Genomic DNA, 23,354 nt, shown 5'->3' with positions numbered 1-23,354 from the left:
TCTGTGTGTGTGTGTGTGTGTGTGTGTGTGTGTGTGTGTGTGCGCGCGTACGTTGTGTGGGTGTGTGTATTGGTCTCTGTTTGTCCGTATAAAACTCACTTTATCCCTATCAGATACACTCTACCTACCTACCTGCAGTAGCGTGCATTCAGGTCAGCCACTTGCAACACTGTTGATATTTATCCCTAGTGTTCAGTACAGTGACGTCACTGACGCTGGAAATTTCGAGACTATAAATATCGACTTGGGGATTTCCACATTTTGTAGCTATACATATATACTAGAATTCATAAACAGGAACGTCACTCAAGCTGAGGCTATAAAAAGATAGTGGGATTTTCCAAAGGAAAAACCCACAAGTTGGAGCTATAAATAGATAGTGGGATTTCATAGGAATTTCAGCTGATTATAGATACATAGGTATTTATCGACGATCGTCACAGAAGTTGATATTGTAAGTAGTTACTAATTTTATCTATTTTATAGTGTGTGTGTTTATGTGTGTGTGTGTGAGTATGTCTGCGCGCGTACGTTGTGTGTGTGTGTGTGTGTGTGTGTGAGTATGTGTGTGTGTGTGAGTATGTCGGCGCGCGTACGTTGTGTGTGTGTGTGTGTTTGTGTGTTTGTGTGTGTGTGTCTGCGCGCGTACGTTGTGTGTGTCTATTGGTCTCTGTTTGTCCGTATAAAACTCACTTTATCCCTATCAGATACACTCTACCTACCTACCTACAGTAGCACGTATTCAGGTCAGCCACTTGCAACACTGTTGATATTTATCCCTAGTGTTCAGTACAGTGACGTCACTGACGCTGGAAATTTCGAGACTATAAATATCGACTTGGGGATTTCCACATTTTGTAGCTATACATATATACTAGAATTCATAAACAGGAACGTCACTCAAGCTGAGGCTATAAAAAGATAGTGGGATTTTCCAAAGGAAAAACCCACAAGTTGGAGCTATAAATAGATAGTGGGATTTCATAGGAATTTCAGCTGATTATAGATACATAGGTATTTATCGACGATCGTCACAAAATGGAACGAAAAAATTGAAAAAGAGGAAAATGAGAAGAGGAAGAAAGAAGAGGAGGAGGAAGAGAAGAAAGAAGAGGAAGAGAAGAAAGAAGAGGAGGAGAAAAAAAGAAGAAAAAGAGTGTAGGAGATAAAATAAGAACTTGGTGGAGAAAAAGAAGAAATTAGAAGAAGAAGAAGAAAACCCAAAGGCCCTTTTCAGGGCCCCCATATTTCTCGAAAAGAGATAGCCTTTCCATTGCCTACCCGCCTTTTTTTTTTTAAAAAAAAAAAAATCCCATGTTTCAATTTCCCTTGACGCTAATCAGACCCAAGATTTTTTCTCCATGTTAATTTCCCTTGACGCTAATCAGACCCAAGATTTTTTCTCCATGTTAATTTCCCTTGTCGCTAATCGGACCCACGATTTTTTTTTTCTCCATGTTAAATTTCCCTTGTCGCTAGACAGACCCACGATATTTTTCTCCATGTTAATTTCCCTTGTCGCTAATCGGACCCACGATTTTTCTCCATGTTAAATTTCCCTTGTCGCTAATCGGACCCAAGGGTGTTTTTAATGCTAATTCCCATTGTCGCTAATCCGACCCCCTTTACTACTTCCAGCTGTTAGCATGGTCTACATAGCGTAGTATATGTAACGACGATATAACACATTTTCTTCATGATTTATGAAAAGCAACATTATGAACATGTTTGTTAATGGTGTGATAAATGGTATATTACACTTGAGATAGCCATCTTCTGTCCCATCTGTACCGGAACTCTATCCAGATTTGAGTATAAGTCTACTGTGTAAACTTCTACTTTAGATATAAGTTCATTTATAATATCATAGATTTACAGTTTTGATCTACTTCATTACTATTATCAACAAATCTTTCTGTAGTAGGTTCTTAACATAAATATACCATTCTCAGCAATATATTAGATTTGCTTATAGCATCTTTGTTACCACGTGATTTAATCGCTCTCCAGACCATTTATTTTAGATGATCTCTAACATAAAAACTCCACTGTTTCTCTGGATATGTTTCAGCCTCAGCGTTGAGACGCCCTACCCACGCTGAGGCAAAGTCTTGCGAATTGTCAAGCACCAAGTGCGCAAAGCTGTTGTTATCCCCTATGTCGTGTGCAAAGTAGTGTATATCCTTCCACCATACATTTTAAACGGATATTCTCTGCTGTCAGTCAGCACCAGCTGGAGTATGGCCTGCGCCAACATAAAAATCATATATCGTGCCAATGGCTTGATTTTTCTATACTTCTGCAGTCAGTCGTGGCAGAAACCCCAGTAGATATACTTTGTTGATGCTTTTTCGAACGATGTTTGGCAAGACAGAGGGCATCACCTCTGAATGAGAATATTTTACATGTTGTTGCCAGACGGTCGTGCTCCGACGAGTAGCAGGTTGTTATTGTTAATGACGTCACAATCAGTGGTCGCCCATAAGAAAACACGCTTAACTGATTTTGTAAACAAAAAAATCTTCATTTCTACCTCTGCTTTTCTTGAGAGAAGATTCTCCAAAATGTTCCTCCACTCGCCATATGGTAGCTCACACAAGAAATAGGATATGTCAACAAAGTTGTTCCAAAACGCAGGACCATCCCGTGCATATACTTTGAGGTCGAGTAGCACATAATGGACGTGCACTCCCATTGAATTGCCATAGAAAATATGCCGTTAATATTATTTAGCACCACTATTAGAGCAAAGTAAATGTAGCAATACCGTTTCGAACTGAAGGCCCCTTTATTTAGTATTATTATGAATCTAAAGTATTGAACTACGTAATACAAAAGAACACCAAAACAAGTTTGGTAAAATTCAACAAAATAATTTTTATTTGCCTTGCACAAAAAAGTGAAAATTTATAAAGAGCCTACAGTATTGCGAATTAAATCGAAAAATATTCCACAATGTTCTATCACCAGTCCTAATGAAGAAAATAGATAATCAAATAATCATACCGGAAGAAATAAAAATAAATGTTAGATGCTTTGAACATAAATTCTAATGAAATTTGAGTGACCTTTTAAATAACGATTCGTGCTGTAATCTATGTATGCTGTCGTTACAATACTTTCTTGTGCATATATATATATATATATATATATATATATATATATATATATATATATATATATATATATATATATATATATATATAATGAACGAAACTGATATAGTCATTTTGTAATGACAATGCAATTTTTGTTCATTTTAATGTCATTCATTAGATGATCGTATGATCTGAGTAAATTATGTTTCTGATAATGCCGCTTGTGAATAAATATAAGATCTTGTAATTTTTAAATTTACATTCATTCTTATTACACATCTCATCATTCTAGTACAAAGGTAATGTTCATCGTTGCCTTCTTGAAAAAATAAAGGTTTGATCTTATCCCACAAACATTTCCAATTTGACGGAACTTGTCACCATCTATAATAAGTACTGGAGCTTTCTTACTGATCTGTGATAAACCCAATAGGTACTGGTGCTTTCCTCTCATTTTCCATTTTGACATGGATGCAGAATGAATTAATATCGGTTATGAGTAATTTTATATACAATATTAGTTTGCTTTTTAGCTTGTTGTAGTAATATATATAATTGATCCATTTGGATACCTAGATCATTGCAAATTCACTGAAAACATGAAATCATTATTAATACACTTTTCTCCTTAAATTTGAAACATATTTCTGATATCTGAAGAATTATTTTAATCTTAATATGTTTTTCCATCTTTGAGGTTCTGAAGTGAAAGACATTATTTTCTTTGTTGTGCTATCTGCATACCTATTGCAGTACAATTAATTGACATCATTACATTCAATTATCATTTTCGTTTCCAAACAAATAAATAATAATAATAATAATAATAATAATAATAATGAGGACTTTGTACAGAGTCTAATCTTTAGAAGCTCTAAGCGCTTTACAACATTATACAACACCTATAAGATAAAAAACATATAATGATATAATTACAAAAACAAAAACAATGAAATTAGAAAACATTATTTAAAAAAACACGCTGAGAATATTTAAGGTAGGAAACATTATTAGGTCTTTAAGTTTGTTCTTGCAGTCGAAATAAGTGAGTTTTGAGAGCCCTCCTGAATGTGATCACTGTGTCTTTGTGTCTAAGTTCAGTGGGTAATTCATTCCACGTTGCTGGGCCCTTGTATGCAAAAGAACGTTGTAAATAATATGATTCTGTATTGTTATTAAGCAAACAATCTATCAATTAATAATTGAAATGGTCGCGCAAGTGTAATGGAATCTCAAGCAAATTTCTGACATGCGTCTGCAGCATAATCATCTGCAATGTTGGGCAACATTCCCTTTTCCCATCTAATGGCATGAACAGTTGCCTATCGAAAGATCCTCATCTGCGTCTATTGGCACATAACCCATGTGTCAAGGATTTACCATCTAGGTGCATAAGAAATGACACTGACCATGATCTTTTGCTCTGATAATCATATTTTATTTTTTCATCTAATTCTATTTAGTATTCATATTGTGCTTCCGAATATCTATGTCTTTTGTTGCTAATTATAAACTCTCATTTTGCCCAGACATTAAAAATATTTCTTAGTCTGTCAAACATTCTCACTTAACTGCCAGAATCTTTAATGAACTAATCGATATGCTTATTAATAATGAACGGGGTAAAGTTTTAAATTGTAGTACAAAGAATGAGAAATTACTTAACACATGTCATTTAACTATGTTTTATCTTCCATCACCTAGTAATTATGAAAGTCATTTAATATTTTGAGGCTGAACTTTCTATACCAAAATAGGTATGATAGTAGTCATTAAAAATGTTTGAATCTTTCATTAATTTACACACAAAAATTAGTTTATTTTTATAACTGTGTTATCAGACCTTTAAAAACTATACATTTGCTTCAGTCCTTCTGTACACTTTTTCATAACTAAACGTTTATCTGAAACGCTATAAAACCAGTCAATGAAGTCGACACTATATGCAAACAAGACTGGTCTCTAACTATTATACTTTTTTTCGTCTTTCAACTATAACAATTAAATTAAATATAATTGTCTTCATAGATAGGCATGATTTTATCTTTTCGTCTGGATAGTATTTAACCAATGACTAGAAGAACAGATAAATGTTATAACCCGTCTAACTATTAATGCAGAATGGCATGTAACTTTGATATTTGCTGTTCAAATTACGTTATGTTACTTGCATCGCCTACATTTAATAGGTTAGTGATAGATGTCTCAAAGTTTATTGAATTTAACACAAATTTAACATCTATTTCTTGCATTACAATGTTCTCATCTTGATTAGTGGATACCAAGAACATATACAGGTGGTCATGGGTAGTTAGTCCATAAAACATTGTGTTATCCATAAATGGGAGAGGATAGTGAGGCTTGAAATTACCATTGTTCTATGCTCATACGATTTAACTTACAAGCCATCTGGATTCATGCCACAATTGTTACTTCCGGTTTAGTACCCACAAAGGTACTCCTAGTCTATTTTCAAATCATATTTCCTCTCTCGTTTGTCGGTGATAAAAGAGTTAAATTTAATCATTGTTAATCTAGATTTAAAGGTAATTCATTATTCTTTGAGGATTATGACGTGATTGTCTGTGTGTATTTTGGCGACAATGGCCAGTGAGTAATAAGGCATTGATGTTGATATCTGTTATTTTTAAAATCTTTTTCTTGGTTTTGTAGGCACAGTTCGTACTAGCTCCACAATCAGCACACTATTCAACAATTATTTAAAGTTTGGTATCATCCTGAGATTATCTCACGTGCAGATCCACATAATTGGCATGTCATTGTTATGCACCAAGATACTAGTCTTGGAATACTCCTTAAGTAACCCCAGCCCTGATATGTTTATAGTCAAATAAATCCCCTACTAATAAAGTGATCAACTATATATGACTTTGTAAGGTAAGGCACAATGTCCATTCATCCACACGCTTTCCAATTCTAACGAGATAGCATTTCTAAAAATAGGTATTCACCATAAATTGTCTCACGAACTGCCAATGTTTATAGGTCGTGTTAGCAATCTATAGTATTAGTGTGCATCATATTCAAGACATCAGTGATCCATGACACTTTAAACAGAGACAATGGAAGACCTGGTTCTGGGTAAGAGATTTACTCAAACAAAATATTTTTTCCTTCAAAAACGTAAGCATAAAAATTCGTTTAGTTATGATATAATTGTTATATAAAAATAAAAAAAATTACAATAAATTTTATAAAAAAAACGCGCGAGATAATCCCGGAAGGTAAAGTATACAATTGGTCTACTAAAAATTATAAATACACCCTAATCAATACATAGATGAGATATAAAATCTAACATCATGAATATATCTGAAAACGCAAATGTACAATTTAATTGATTGTGCTTCATTCATGAACATGCGAGAGAGGATTTGCATCCAAACGCATATATCCCGATCCGTGGACAAAACATATAGACTCCATCAACAAATCGGAGATATGTCTGGAACGACAAAATGGTAAAGGATTCAACATTCACGGGTACAAAACAAGCTTAGATTGATATCTTTGGAAACGGCACTTACCAATAAGCTGAAACATAATTATATATGCAGATAGGTAGTTTTATATTCGTACAATCACAAATACTTTATCTCACATTTAATTTTTACATATGGTTTTATCCTTCAACTAGGAAGTATAATACTTCGCGTTTTCATTTAAGCGATGAAGAATTAGGCATCTTATTTAAAGAGGTTTGTATCTATAATCATTCGTTTAAAAGTGTGGTCGGAATTATATTGCTATGTGGAATAGTTCATGGCACGCCACGAATGAATATAAGTTAGGTCCTAGAAAGAGATTCGTGCGTTTATTGTGAAACACACTTTTTAACTCGGCGAAGTGATTTAAGATTTCATAGTATTGATTTCATCATCGTGCTTTTGATAATAATGTAGTACGAAAGCGTTTCCGGAGTACATCATTTAATGAACTATTTACGGGAATGTATACACATTTTAAAGCATACTGAAAGATACTCAGAGAGGTGAAATCAATAGAACAAATAATCTTTCTTTACAAATGGTTAAACGTAAACTAACAATTTTGGGGGTAAGGTTCATTACTTCTTATTGTCATTAACTTCGTTTACCTATTCGCACCAATTAAATTCTAGTTATACTTACATTTGTTAGCATGATACGACAGGTCAGTCGCATGTAATCTTTGCCAAAATAATTTTTTTTTGTTCACTGTAAGTGATATGTCTTGAAACGAGAGCACATCCTAAGTTGAGAGATATTGTGTCCAATCCCTTTGAGCCAATTAAAGGAAATACAATATGCTTTACATTAAACTCTGCGAATACGTTTCACATTGGGATGAGAAATCACGTCCATTATGCATGATACAAAAACGATTTTACACTCCATGTATCTATATTTCAAATGACTATCTTCTTTTTTAGTCGTTTAACTTTGTTCACGTAGAATACGTATTTCACGCCTACAGCGAATAAGGCGGTAGTGAAGTGAAGCACTTAAAGGAAATTCCTTATCTACAGAGATTTTAAAATTATAAAAGTCCAAATAAGTGAATTTTAAGAGCACTCTTGAATGGGATCACTGTGTCTTAATGTCTAAGTTCAGTGGACAATTAATTCCACGTTGCTGGGCTCTGGTATGCCAAAGAACGTTGTCAATATGACTTCGTTTTCATAGAGGGAATAAAGAGTTTACGATTGTCAGAAAAGGAGCGTAAGCATCTTGCTGGTGTTTACACATGGGTGAGGTCGGATAGGTATGTTGGACTAGAGTCCGTCAGTGAAACGTAGCACAGAGAACACATTTTGTGTTTGATTCTGGATCGAATGGATAGCCAGTATAGGGTAGAAGAGCAGCGGGGAGGTGTGCTCTGATCGTGGTACTCTAAGTATCGTCGTAGCAGCTGTGTTTTGAACCTTTTGAAGTCTCTGGAGTATATATTGAAATGGACCAGACATAACTGAGTTACAATAGTTCAGCCTTGAAAGTACTAATGAACACACAAGTGTTTTAGTGGCATCAACTGAAAGATATTTGCGAATGGAGCTGATGCGTCTCAGCTCAAGATATGCAGCCTTGCATATGTTCATGACATGTTGGTGCAATGTGAGAGTACTGTTCAGAATAACACCTAGGTTTCGTACTGACTGTGTGAATTTAATGTTCATGTTGCTGATATTTATTGTTTGAGGTAAAGGAAGTGATGTTGGGTTTTGCCTTTGTCCATATATCAGTCATCTACGCCGATCAGCCCCGGGTATTTTGGTACCGGTTCATATGTCCAACTTGGACTGATACCGGAATTAACATCAAAGCAAACATGAAATGATCTAGTTGTATAACTCTTGTTTATAGACTTGCATATCGTGCAAATATGATTTAGTGAAAAGAGTGACACGAAGATGTGGTCTAAAATTTACTGGTCTGATAAAAACAGATTTAGAATGGAGGTGTCATGTGTTCAACTAATTTCTGATACCATATAATACTGTTACGACTTTATGGTCTTATACTGTATAAGAGAAACGTGCTACGATTCTTGATGTATGATACAACTTGTCTGTAAATGAATTCACTGTAATCCCATCACAGCTACTTAGTCAAAAGTTGATCAACACCTTATAATTCCAATGACTACCTGAAGTAGTCTCAACTGACACGACTAAATATATTCACTAAGACTGATGTTTAATATGGGAATAACTAAGTCACAGTTAAACATTCCTCATATTGAAAACTGAGACGCAGTGTCACAACCAGAACGAGGGTCAAATAATCATATCCAGAATATTCTACTTGTCAGCAAGTTCAGATCCATTTGTAGCTAACCAATCAGAAAATAGGCCACCTGGTTTCCAAGAGACATATCCCACGACCTGAACTCAAATTCGACAACATGATTTCCTCCATCGAATGCAAAGTCAGAAAGCCACAATGATATGTTTACTTAACCAGATGGGCCTCATCCTAAAGTACAATTCCGCTATCTTGAAGCTATGTTATGTGTTTAAAATGACTTTCACAATCTGTAATCATACAAAACAACATGCATACGATAGATATACATTAAAAATACTACAGCATGCAAACAAAACTGGGTAAATATAAAATTGAAATTGAAAGGTGTGCCTTTTCATTGAACACTAAAGTGCAACAAGTTATCATGGTGTCAAAGTTACACACATACGCATATATATATATATATATATATATATATATATATATATATATATATATATATATATATATATTATGTACGCTGTATCAATGATATATCACGAGATGTATACATTTTTCTTTCAAAGGAAACGAGGCTTGCCAAATTTCCTTTCAATGAAAAATGTATACAGTGAGTGATATATCATTGATACAGCGTACATACTATACAATATTTTTTATATCACATACAAATATACATATTTGCCCTTTGTACGGAGTTGAGATATGCTCCGGGCAACTATGTATGAACCAAGTGAATGAACTCCTCACATCCTGCAAGTGTATCCGCTATAAAATGTAGTTCTATTCCTTTACTTATGATTCACAATCACATTTGCAAATTGATAAATTGGTTGTTTTCTTTTTAAGTTTCTTTTTTCATTCACATTGACTAAATCAGAATAAGATTTAAACAGGAAAGATTATTTTTGTGAAGACATTTGAGCACTACAAACACGTTAGCCTCTTGTACACACTGAAAGCGCAGACATTCACGTACTGGATTATGGAAATTAGCGTGGAACAGAAACTAAGCGAAATGACGAACAAACAATAGTAATTATTCTCCTTCAATTAATATTACAAATGACCATAACATTCTCTGTCTCTCTCTCTGTCCGTCTGTCTGTATGTCTGTCTGTCTATCACATCGTCTTATGACACAAGCAAAAGTCCCCAACGCTCGTATTATTATGGATTTTCGCCCGTATCTTGCTACGATGATCCTCAGTGTGTGTGTGTGTGTGTGTGTGTGTGTGTGAGAGAGAGAGAGAGAGAGAGAGAGATAAACAAGGGAGCGGAGGGGATCCATGTGGATATTTTCATACTTAATTAATAATACTCGATTTTAAGAACATTATAGTAGGTTTAAAAAACAACAACAGCAACAATAAAGCATTAAATACGTTACAGTATTTGTGCCTCGTAACCGACAAATTTAACATATAGGCCTAGTGTAGACTGACAATTGCAACTATGTATCGTTGACATTATATTATGAACACTGAAGATAGATCCTAACAAAAGTGTAAATATGTCATTGCGACTAACCATATTCTTGTATGTTAATTGGTGGAAGTTCAGTTTTAAAGTTTTCATGCAACCCAAATTGTTTTTCTGTCTCACTCCGTATGTATGCTTATGTTGCCCTGTGTGCATGATAGGGGAGAGGGGAACGGGAAAAAAAAAGGATTGCGATGAAATTGTGTACCATGTCAAATTCATTTTGAAACCAGGGACTAATAATACTTCTTATCGTTATTTTCATACGTCAATAATAACTAATGAGTGGAAATTCGTCATTGATCTATAGGCTTGCAGTTGAAAGAATGTTCATATGTCCGTATTATTGAGCCATGGGCGGATCACAATTTGATAAACCAATATCATTCATATATCAATTTGCTTTATACCTACATTTTAAATGCCATGCTATATATATATATATATATATACACACACACACACATATTCCGCCTTTGTTTACCAAACGCAGCCCTTTCTTAAGGTCATCATCTACTAGAGATATCTTATACATTGTTAGGGGTAGAGATGCTTTAGCGCGAACAGTAAACAGTATGTGAGTGTGATTAGGACTTTTAACAATTTTCAGTCATATCGCAACGATATCTGCAGTGTGACAGTTTAAAGCGATGTCTAGCACTGGGGCATCATAGCCGCAGACATGTAGCATGATGTCCCACCCAGTCACATTATCCTGACACCAGGCCGACCGGTCCTAACACTAACCTCTTAATGCTGAACGCCTAGCGAGGCAGCTGTTAGTACAATTTTTGTAAATCTTTGTTATGACTCTGCCGGGGATCAAACCCACGATCTCCCGCTTCCGAGGCGGACGCTCTAACCACTAGCCACCGGAGCGGTCGAACAGTAAAGGGACCTGTACACTTGTATTGTGTCATTTCCATTCAATTCGGCCTGAAAATGAACGGTAAGGTTCACTCAAAACTAAAGGAAACAAATTTCACGGGTTCTGGCAGACTGTAGAGCGGTTTAATTTTAAGTTTGCATGACTGCACTTAAGAATATTATATGATATTTGTTCAAGAAATTGCGTTTATTTTCAAAGTCACTGTTAAAAACATGGGTCTCAAACTCAAACAATGCTGAGGGCCGAATGAGGGAATTTTCTATGGCTCAAAGGCCACACCACCTTTGTTGCTTCTCATGATACCTTTTGACGCGAATCATTTTTTTTTTACGAGCCACAGGAAACGGTTTCGCGGGCCATGTGTTTGATACCCCTGATCCTAAGCATGTAAATCCCCATTTTGACTTACAATTATCCAGGAGCTCACTGCGTAATTACAAACGTGGAATATAAATATTCACAAATTACTGCATTGGCCACAAATTACTGCATTGGTCACGCACCCTTGTCTCCTTACTTCTGTGCTTTCGTGCGCTAATGTCATAAAGCACAGGTGAAAGACAGGTTTAAGGGGATGGAATATGGTTCAAGAAGCAGCAATAATTTTCTTGTTGCAGTTACAATTCTTTTGCTTGTTGGAGGAGGAGGGAGCGCTGACGTTTGTAACGATATAGATCAGACCGCATGCCAGCTGCTTCATGCAAAGGAACCAAATCTATGTCAAGACCCAGTGCTTTCAGGAGCTTGTAAACGATACTGCGGACAATGTCGTAAGTAAAATTCGCCCATTACGCCACTATCTCTTGGCATCCTGACACAGGTCACAAAATTCTAGTACCTGCCATCTTTATTAGGAAAGAGCAATCCTTTTCAATTTCTTATGCAAGTATCTTTTTCTTCTTTAAGCAACAAACATTTTTTCTTGTATCTTTGAACAGAGTGACAATATTTAAAATTTCAATGACGACATGAACATTGACAAAATTTAACAACTGGGGTTTCTTTTGATAATTTAGATTATTTTAATTTTTAATATTTATTCACATATGTAGCTTATTATGACTACATGATTTATTAATGTTGTACTGCAATAGAATATAGATATTTACTGCTCTTCTTGAGATCGTGTTCATAAGCACCCGTACATTGTTCCAATATCTTTGTAACAAAGGGTTAGAAATGATGTTTTCGTAAACAGTATAGTTCTCTTGTGGCATTGTCTGATCAGATTTATTCACATCCCTTTTGAGCCATCATTTCACTTCCACACAGTCACGATATATATATATATATATATATATATATATATATATATATATATATATATATATATATATATATATATATATATATAGACATTTTGAGGTCTATGGCGAAATCTTGAAATCTAGTTTGAGCTGATGCAATATTTCTGTTTGTATAATCTCTGACGTACAATGTGGTTTTTCTCATAGAAGTGTTGCTGTTTTATCGATATTTATGTTCATTATAATGATGATTATGACGATGAAAATTACAATGAGTTATTCTGTTAATAAACAAAACAGTGGCCATTAGCTAAGTATGCTATATCCCTAACAAAATATTGACATGCATTATGTATCCCAATCAACGCCAGTATATTGTTGCACAATCATGGGGCAATTATTATCATGCGATTTGTGATGAATACTATTAAAATGTTTTATATATCGATTATTTTCATCTTTGATTTTACTTTTATTTCTCCTTATTTATCTTAATTCATTTTTGTACTTAGCGACCGTCTGTAATTTCTGCCCGCAAACAGTGCTAGACCCTAGTGACTGTAATGAAACTGTGACATGCGGCCCTGGTGAGGTAAGACATACAAACAACCATTCATTGGATAAGTGTGTTTAAAGGATAGTTGTGTTTGTTGGTTTTTGTGTTCTACTCCGTTCGAGGCCAATATGCTGCATATTTACCTTTAATTAAGACAGGTCATCTTTAATCTATTCTATCTATAATTATCGATATTCCTATTTGCCAAGATACAGTCTTACTGTTTAATTAATTAATGTATGTATGTATGTATGTATGTATGTATATATATATATATATATATATATATATATATATATATATATATATATATATATATATATATATACATATGCTGATCCATATATTTATACATCATTTCACTTATTTATCCATCTACTAATCTATCCGTGAAAATTACGTTTATAATATTATAGACAAACACAGAGATTTGTCCACATATCCACAGTGTATGACATCTTGCCGGGACTGGAGTTGGGTGTGTGGTTGGTGGTGGGATTATGATGAATAGATCATGGCCTTTTGTAGGTCTGCTATGTGATGGAGATAACTGACTTCGACAACCATCACGGATTTAAAGGAGGCTGTATAAGCAAAGATGTGAGTAGCTTTTCAACATCCAAAATATTGCCGCTTTTCATAAGCGCTAAATTCTGAAAATCAGTAATAAAAGGTACCATTTGATTTAACCAATAATAACAAATAGACTGTAAAAGATAAAGTATTAATTTAATTTATTGACGTATTTTTATGATAAACCAAAGAAATAAATGAAAATAAATTTAAATAGTGAATTTTGCACCAGTTATATTTTTGTATCTGAATGATGTAAATACTACATCACGTGACGAATCATATCACTGGTACATATATTTATATTTTGTATTGATTTCTGTATTAGTGCAAGTGCAGATTATGTCCTGTCTATAACCCTTGACACACTGTTTTAGTATCGTTAATGGAATGTCAAAGACGTTTTGTGTAAACATGTAAACTATTAAAGATAAAATGATACAATTACAATGATGAATCTATATGATGGAATTGTTCATGACGGGAAAAAGGAAAAGAAAATAATCGATTTCGGCCCAATCATTTATGACAAAAATGTAATTCAGTTGTTGTCATCACGGAACGAGTCTTTGGACGATTGCCTGACCTAACATCATCTGACGTCAAAGGCTGAACACACATTAAGTGAAATAATATTTGTGTTATGTTTTCACTGGGAGTCAACCGTTCAAGAAGGAGATATGTTTCATAGCTTATTTTTGAAATATTTATATCGCTGATTATACCGAGCTTTACAGCCCAAAAAGAGATTTAAATTGCAAAATTAAAACAAAAGTCATTCGGTAAGAAGGTATTTTGTAATCTGTTCACGTGACAACCTCGTTCCTGTGCTAAGATGCAGTTTACAAACTACATGCTGCATTTTGATTCAAATGATTGAATACTTTGATCCAAAATTCCACATCCACAAAATGAGTTACATAATGTCAGTAAAATTGAATTATGCTATTCCTCATATCTTGTATTTTATTTTAAACCAAAGAAACAGATGCGGGTGCAAGATATTATCAACATTTTCCTTCACTTAGATGAAATCCAGAAATTTGAAAGAACCACTACACATTTGATACTCGACGATTGCGCCTTTTGTAAGTCTTTGTGTGCATAAGAAAATGGCATTCACTAAACACCTCCAGATAAATCATGTGAGTTTTAACGCAAAAGTGCAACGCTGATCTAGTGGCTAGCCCTCTTTTACTCCAAGACAACGACTCGTTTAGGGTAGAGCTCTATGAAAACATTATTGTTGAATCAGAGGGGCAGGATGATACACAACAGTTTCTCAGAATGATCATCTTTGGCAAGATACTCCTTCATTTAGACGTGCTCCCAGAATGCAGGCATGCCACCAGTCACACCATAATACTTGCAACCGTTTCCTATATTATTTATAAGCTACTTAGAATTAAGCGCTTAACCAAATCTACCTATCACTTCATAAGAATGATTCAGTCGCAGTGCAGTGCCATGGATAGTGCCAAGATACCATATGGTTTAACGGCTTAAGAGCGAGAAACTGACAAGACGGCAGTAATGATTTGTACGATGACGGCTATTCACGATACGGTTCAGCTTCGGGAATATACCGTGTCCAGTCAACACTAGTATAGCATGGTAACCACCTGCCCGTATTGGTGGTTTCTAAACGCAGTCAAAAAATACATTGGACGACCTCTTATTTTGTGTGGCTTATGGCAATATGCAACAAAGAATTAGCATATACGATGCTAAAATATTTCAAAGGGATCGGGCTATGAGCTGCGCAGGAGTTGTCTGTTTGTAGCCACTTCCTGCCAACTGATAACGCGAACATCTTGAGAGCTATTTTAGAAAGGATCAACTCATCCATATATATTTCTACCTTTACTTTAGGTATGTTGCAGTACTAGCACCGATTGCAATTGGTATGATTACCTATACAGAAGAAATGACAAGACTTTACAAGCACAGCTAATGATGCCTCATCACAAGTGATTACACAATCAGACTCAACAAATCATCAAGACTAAAACACCCAGGTAGAGTTGCTGCTGAAAAAAGTTGCCACAAGAACCAATGAAAGCCGTGCTTAAGTAAAAAACAAAGACAACTGACAAGTTGGACGCCCCATCAGCCCAAAGCCAGTGACAAATGAGGCTTCCAATATTGCGGCCTTCTGGAACGTATCTACAAGCAGTTGCGACTGTAAAGACAATCTTTGCTGCAGGCTAATCCATGGATAATTTGTGACAATTCTTTATCAAGCACGACGTGAGAGCTAGATGAAGCAAGGACTGCAGCCATCGTGCGCAGGGTATATGGAGCGGTTCGATAACCGTATCTAATACAGCATCTGTTTAGTCTCCAGTACGCCTAGGATATAATGCTTACCTCAAGCGAACCTACTAACGTGAGTAGCGTTGATCGTGTTTGTCACTTGATGGTTTTCTGGAATCGATAAAGATGAGGTTACGCGGCTCACAGGTAAGAAACGTATTGATGCCATCCATGACATGGCGGTGCGACCAGTAACGCCTGCAACAACCGTGACTAACAAGGTGGTGAGGAGGAGTAACGCCAGCCCTCATATATTGGGGTACAAAGAACTACAACTTTTGCCTGAGGGCACACAGCTAACACCTAAGGGCATTCTTAATCAACGAAAACCTCCATGAGTTTATTCTAGAGCCCAGGCGTGTTACTCTTGTGTTGTACGGTGGTGGCGATATGCATGCGTCGTAATAATATTCGGATCAATCCATCCTTTCGTAGCTAGCGAACTAATGGTTGTATATGTTTTTTGGTACATTGTTATTTTGTGGTGGTTACTCCTTTTGGGTGTTTAGGGGTGTCGTTATTGTTCATTTTACATCTTTAAGGATGGGAGGGCGTAATATGATTACATACTTTTAGCCAATGCGCGTGATGTGTAACTTGCTGGCTGGGGCGAGGGAAAGGGTGTCTTTGTTGAGGTCATGGACCTGGAAGGAAACAAAACGTCATGTCTTGAAAGCCTCACAAAATATGATGATGTTATATGGGTACAACCATATTCATATACAATGAGAAGCAACAATGTACACGCATTTGTATGCTAGAGTGAATTATGGAAAAACTGGAACACACCTTCTGTATAACATGCTATTTACTGAGAAGCTGACATGCTATTTATGCCACACATTTTGGTTTATTCTAAAACGTTGGATAATGATTATTCTGCCATTCATCATCAGTAAACCTGTCATGTTTAAATTTATTCCCCATAGATTTAAAAAAAACTGTAGAAATGTGCGATAAAATTGAAACAAAAGAAGGCGATGAATAAGTTTAAGCCTTTGTATTCTTTTATCACTTTGCAAGTGTTTTTCAGGTTATCATTTATATTTATCATTATAGTCGCTTCATACAGTCAGTGCTTGCAACGAACAGTGGCTAATCTTGGAGTTACAAAATATACACGAAGTTTGATAAGTAGCACAATAATTATTTGGTACTTTCGACAAAAGTACCAAAATAAAATGTGTAAACAATCCCAAAATATTTAATCTGCATTATGTCGGCAACCAATATATTTTTAGTATTGATTTGCAACGTTTGGCAATGTCTCTACTTTATAACTTACTACCAAATGTATTTAGTTACTTTTTCAGTCATTATCACCCTAAAATATTCATTTGGTACAGTTGTGTATGACTGATTCTCAAACTGCTTTGGTCGGGAGACGTAGCGCCAGCCACTTGAAACTGGACTGTTGTAGTGAGGATTACTGCAATGATATCGGTACATAACGTTTGTCGTCGTCCTCCTCCTCCTTCACATTACTATCTACATTATAAGCACCCCGTCATCGTCATAATCATCATTGATAACATTGCTAACATCATCAACTGCAGCAGAAGCATCGTCATTGAAGGGTGCATTTGAGCTTGTTGATGTTTGTTGTTTATGCTATTTACACGTGTTATACTTATTTAGGTTAGTATCATTCGCTCAGTGTTGGCATTCTATGATACGTGTGACTTTATTGACTTCATTAGTTGCAAGGTTATTAGTTTTGGTGTATGGTACACATTCTGAGGATCAGACACGCGGAACTATGATTAATTGGTTAGCACAAGTAAAAACAAATGTCAAAATATCTGACATAAAGTTCATTCTTTTAATAAGAGACTACATAGAATCAGAATCACACACACACACACACACACACACACACACACACACACACACACACACACACACAGAGTACAATGTTATTGCAAAAAGTCTTTACCGCTTTTGGAACGTTCGGGTCCAGTTGTCGAAACTGAGCACTCACGAAATGCACAACCAAAAAACATAACAATTGAAGATGTAAAAAACGTTCAAATACAAACAATTCAACATAATGTTACTCGTGTCTTCAAATTAATGCAAAAATAACATAAATAGACCAGCATCATTTTTTGTGGCATTCGGGGTGCTTTTGGAACTGTAAGGTATGACCTGGAATAGACGAAATACTATTCCAAAGCAAAAGTCACAATGTTCTGCCTTCTTCTGGACAATATTTAATCATGTTGTAAATGCTATTGTGTTATTTTCACCATATTAGTTATCTATATAAACGATTTAATGCAGCTTGTATGTTACGTTTTCAATACTCGCATACCAAGATAGAACTAAGAACTGCTAACGCTAGCTTGTCATTGTAGGTTGTCTGTTTGTTTCTAATATGCAATCACTCTCAGAATGAAAGCTAAGACAGCGCATAGCCACGATTTAAATTTAAATTAGTTTGATATGTTTCCGTTGGATGTCGCGAAAGCAGAAGTAGCTAATTCAATCTATAATTCTTTTCGCGAAAATTGCGATTAAAGAAAATAAGTACTTAAATCGGTGCTCGTTTCGTTGTTGTTATTGTTCTGGTAAGATATGCATTCGTGCAAAGTCTTTTAATATTAAGCTACAAAATGTAATCTCTGCAATGAATTGGATACGCATTAATTTCTGTTATCACATGGATTAAATAAATATATTTGTTTCAAAATGTTGCTCAAATGGAATTTAGCTTTCTTGATTTTAGCTGTCCATTTATATATTGGTGTGTTTTTAAATTTGTTTGCCGTAATTTGTTTTCTAATTGAGATTTTGTCCGTCTATGTACTAGCTAAACTCGTTAAAGATGAAATAATAAAAGTAAATCATCATTGTGTGTTTTGTTATCTGTGACGTCTTTGCTTATCACTTTATGTTCAGCGATACTGATATATTACTTTGTCAGCATGTCGTAAAGCAATTTGATGCGAATGATCTTTTCATGAAAAGCCCATAAGACAATTCCAACAATGTACTAAATCCCGTTATTGCAAATGGAACAAAATCTACAAGTAGGTATAACCGCTCCGGTGGCCTAGTGTTTAGAGCGTCAGCTGTTTGGATGAAATGTCATATGGAATTACCTGCCAAGAAAAGCTACTCTATTTATTGTGTATAAATGTTACCAGCTTGAAGACCAATGACTATCGGGTAGACCTTTGTGAGTTAGGCAAACAAATCTGAAAGGACAAAATTGAAAACTTCTCCACTTTTTATTGCTAAAGTTGAACCTACTACAAACGTCAATAGCTTTTTCAACTGTAAAGACAAAGCTTATTGTCGCTTGGCTATTTGTGCTGATGATCATTTTTGCTCACTTGATATATTACGATTAATGTAGCATAATCTTAGAAAAACTGGAGAACAGATTTAAATATCTGTTAAAAATTGGTGTTAATTTTTGTACTCTATTGTAATATGCAAACAGCATTGTTAGTTCAAGGCTTATATGCTATTAATTAGTCCTTTGTAAATCGATTAAGACTGCTAATAGCTGATCAAATGATACTTAAAATGTCACGTTGAAATGACTTCTGAGCGTAACAATGTGAAACAGTTTAAATACAGCGTGATAAATTGTGCTGATGATGTTATGGTTATTCTGATGGTGGGGTTGGCAAGAAAATATTTATGAGGCGTAAAATGGAAAGCTGAATAACATAATTAACGCAGTCTTTGGTAATTTCATTTTAAGATACTATACTAGTTTGATCCATTTGTGCTGTGATTGATTGTTAATTGTTGTCGGGAACTTCTGTAACCAGTACACCTTGAATACCTTTTATATAATACACATTATGAACCAAATGAACAAGATATCTGAAACAGATATTCCATCACCAATAACATATTAGGCTGTTATTTGAACTAGTCTAATTTCTGTCAAAGTAATACCGTATTTTAAGATTCTTGCATATTTTCACTTGTATCAGACATTGTTTCTGTCTGTCTCTTTATCTCTTTCCATTTAAACACACACACACACACACACACACACACACACACACACACATATATATAGCGAGGGATTGATAGAGTGAGTGATATTAGGGAGTTGATAAGATAAAGATGTCATATACGTTTTGAGCAGTTTGCTGAGGACATACCATAATAATGTTTCTAGTTTTAAGTCGTGGTACGTACTATTAGCAGTGGTAATACTTTGTTCAGATGGAATAATAAAAACAGCAACATGAACAATAACATGAGTAAAAAGCTATGAAAGAAAAGGAAAAACTATGACTATTCATACTACATGCATACATACATAATATATTTGTATGCACGTCGGCTTATAAATCATTTATAGGTATGAGTATGTTTCCTGTAGATCGTAAAAAATACATTCACTCGATATCATCATAAATGTGCTTGCATACGATATATGTTGATACTCTAAATAAAATGGATAAAAACAAGTAAACCGTCCAATCATTTAAATTGCAGTTGTAACAACAACGACGAAGATAACGACGGAGGCTTATCATCATCTGACCACGCACTCCTATCATTATTTGACAACACACAATCCATTGCACTGTGCAGATGATCCATCATACAACTGTCACCAAGATACATCTCTTTTAGGAGGACTTTTTTCAGCTCGTAACTGCAACACCAACACATTCCGGCATCACTGTAGATATACCTGTCAACTTTGTTGTAAGCCTATGTCTTTGTTTATCAATGGATACGTGTTCTTCAGAACACAAATTGTAAAGCACACGTTTACAAACTTCAATATTACTTATTATGAAAGTAGACACCACAAACGTTATCAATTTAGAGTATTCAAGTTGTTAATATGCTTACTATGTTAAAATCGATGTCGACTTATCGGCTGTCCACTTATCGGCTGTCGACTTCTGTTTTTGTACCCAATCAAAAGACAAAATATCGTTGTTATATATATTTAATATACGACTGTTTCTAATTGAAACATGATGTTTTAGACAATAAACAGATTTAGGAATGAACAGGTGGGATAATGCTATTTGACTGATATAGTTCGCTCCGTGTCGTTAATGACTAGACATAATTTTTCTAACATAGTATTTCAGCTTATTGGAGATTTTTTGATCAAACGAGTACTGACGTTTTTAAATTAGCAGATAACATTAACGTGTTTGATTACCTCATGATGTTAACTGTGCTCTAGTAGTAGTAAAACTGAGTTTTTACGAGCAGAAAAGAAAATAGTACCACTACCACCACCAAATCTTGATAACATAGACTGATATATCATTGGTAACATAAAAGTATGAAAATTTTTTCTCGAAAAAGTGCAGATGATACACTTCTTTCTGGAACTGTTTTGGCACAAACGTTTAAGAAATCTTTTTTTCGAAATAACAACCGTCATTCTTGACGGTGAACCCATTGTCAAGCGTGTTACATTCAAGTTTATGTTAAGAATGTTATATCGGTTTTTTCAGATTTTGTTAGTGAGTTGTGAAGTAGTAATCGATTTTTTTCGTTCTTCTTTCAGAGGACATTGAAGTGTTGAAACAGCTTCCTCGTGTGTAGACAATAAACGTCTTGATGCCATTTTAAATCTAAATCCTTTGGAGAAAATGTGATGTTTTATTTTTAAAGATATACCTTTCATTCTTCTAAACAAAAAATTGAATAAACATTTTATTCAAGCGGACTGGGCCTGTCTCTCTGGAGTATACTTGTCATTATGGTAAATTATTAAATAGATCTATATACTTAGCAAATGCCTTTTATTCTCATTCTTGTCACAATGGAATACCTATATCGCTCATCTTTTTAGAAACAGGTTCTCTTATTTATTTTTAAAATTGCCCTGAATTTGCAAATACGTTTGTACATTGCAAATACGTGAGAAAAACAAAACAATGCTCATTGGCAGTTAAAGCTTTGTTTCGTCAGGAAATTACTCTTGTTGTAAAACATCTAGAGTAAGAGTAAAAAGCTACTCATGATAGTGAAAAATCTAGTTTACGAAAGCTATGTTGTTGTATTTGTATTCATGTCATAACATGTTTTATGTTTTAGAACATTTCTAAAATAGTGTCTTTGTCAGGCTAACAGTCATTTTTTCGGAGAAGTGTTTTAAAACACATATATATCCAGGATAGAATATTTCAAAAGTTTTGCAAAAAATGTGCTTAACTACATTTTGCATACGTTAGCTGTGTACAAGTTAGTTTTGGAAACAAAACGTAGTAATCACTTTCTTGCGTCGTCGTCGTCGTTGATAACTCCTTCTTAATGTTTAGCTTTGCGCTTTTTATTTGCCTATATGTTGTAACTTCCTTAATGGATATTGTTTATTCTTGAGAGCAATTATCATGAAGCCAAGACAGTTCATTGTGCAACATGCTCACCTCCTCCCGTTGACCCTGTTATCAAGGTCACAATCATACACTTCGGAGTTAAGGGTTTAGTTAAAATATGTTATTTGTTTGTATTTCAAAAGCCCCTAGGTGTGTTTATTTCCTATTTATATTAAATAATTATGAAGCTAAGACAATATGCTCAATTATGGGTCCAGTTAACCTGTTTTGCAGCTATGATTCAACTATTTTCTTGACATGTAGACCCTTGCCTTCTTGTTTATGTTTGTATTCTCAATTACAAAAGCATAAGCAAAATATATGTGATGAAACGTTGCTGGACATTGAGCAGACGTCTGTCTTTCTGCCTTTTGTCTTCCGTTTCGTACTTTTGTTAGTTAAAACTCAGTTGTGCATACAGTTACTGAAAATCTTCAATCAGATGCAGGCTGGAATAGACTCTTGAGGTGCAATGCTTAATCCGAATCGTTGAGAGTGGAAATAGGTGATATGTCTAAAGACGGACAAACAAATGTCACATTCGGAAACGTCTGAGTGATGGCATCAGACGTTCGGACATTTCCATCACCGACTATTTCATTCAGAAATAAATATACTAGTGTAAACACTGAAATTACTCTTGATGTAAAACATCTAGAGTCAAAGTAAAAAACTACCAATGATAGTGAAAAATCTAGGTTACGAATGCTAGTGAAAAGTCGAGTTTACGAAAGCTAGTGAAAAATCTAGGTTACGAATGCTAGTGAAACGTCGAGTTTACGAAAGCTAGTGAAAAATCTAGGTTACGAATGCTAGTGAAACGTCGAGTTTACGAAAGCTAGTGAAAAATCTAGGTTACGAATGCTAGTGAAACGTCGAGTTTACGAAAGCTAGTGAAAAGTCTAGTTTACGAAAGCTAGTGAAAAATCTAGTTTACGAAAGCTAGTGAAAAATCTAGGTTACGAATGCTAGTAAAAAATCTTGTTTACGAAAGCTAGTGAAAAATCTAGTTTACGAAAGCTAGTGAAAAATCTAGTTTACGAAAGATATGTACGAGACTGAAATCTCTCGTGTAAAATTGGAAATCTATTCATGACAGTATAAATTGGAGTGTAAACATAGA

At 34.8% G+C, this 23,354-nt stretch overlaps 1 protein-coding gene across 1 annotated transcript; it reads left to right on the top strand.

Moving 5' to 3' along the window:
* Positions 1 to 6,140: 6,140 nt before the first annotated feature.
* LOC149787704 (uncharacterized) lies at positions 6,141 to 21,569 on the top strand. The gene is made up of 7 exons (XM_089975651.1): positions 6,141 to 6,200; positions 11,834 to 11,986; positions 12,976 to 13,055; positions 13,548 to 13,619; positions 17,255 to 17,351; positions 20,376 to 20,591; positions 21,418 to 21,569. Coding segments are annotated over exons 1-7 (639 nt in total). The 5' UTR covers positions 6,141 to 6,181; the 3' UTR covers positions 21,420 to 21,569.
* Positions 21,570 to 23,354: the final 1,785 nt, after the last annotated feature.

Source organism: Sinohyriopsis cumingii, chromosome 11, assembly GCF_028554795.1.
Source record: "Sinohyriopsis cumingii isolate HCF-2022 chromosome 11, ASM2855479v2, whole genome shotgun sequence".
NCBI classification, from domain to species: Eukaryota; Metazoa; Mollusca; class Bivalvia; order Unionida; family Unionidae; genus Sinohyriopsis; species Sinohyriopsis cumingii.
The sequence above is the reverse complement of the archived record's forward strand: the minus strand, read 5'-3'. Positions and strand labels throughout refer to the sequence as shown.

Coding starts and splice junctions, on each gene's coding strand:
- LOC149787704 (XM_089975651.1), top strand. Junction 13,620..17,254: donor GAGGCTGTATAAGCAAAGAT/GTGAGTAGCTTT, acceptor CATTTGGTACAG/TTGTGTATGACTGATTCTCA. Junction 17,352..20,375: donor GGATTACTGCAATGATATCG/GTACATAACGTT, acceptor TTTAAATTGCAG/TTGTAACAACAACGACGAAG.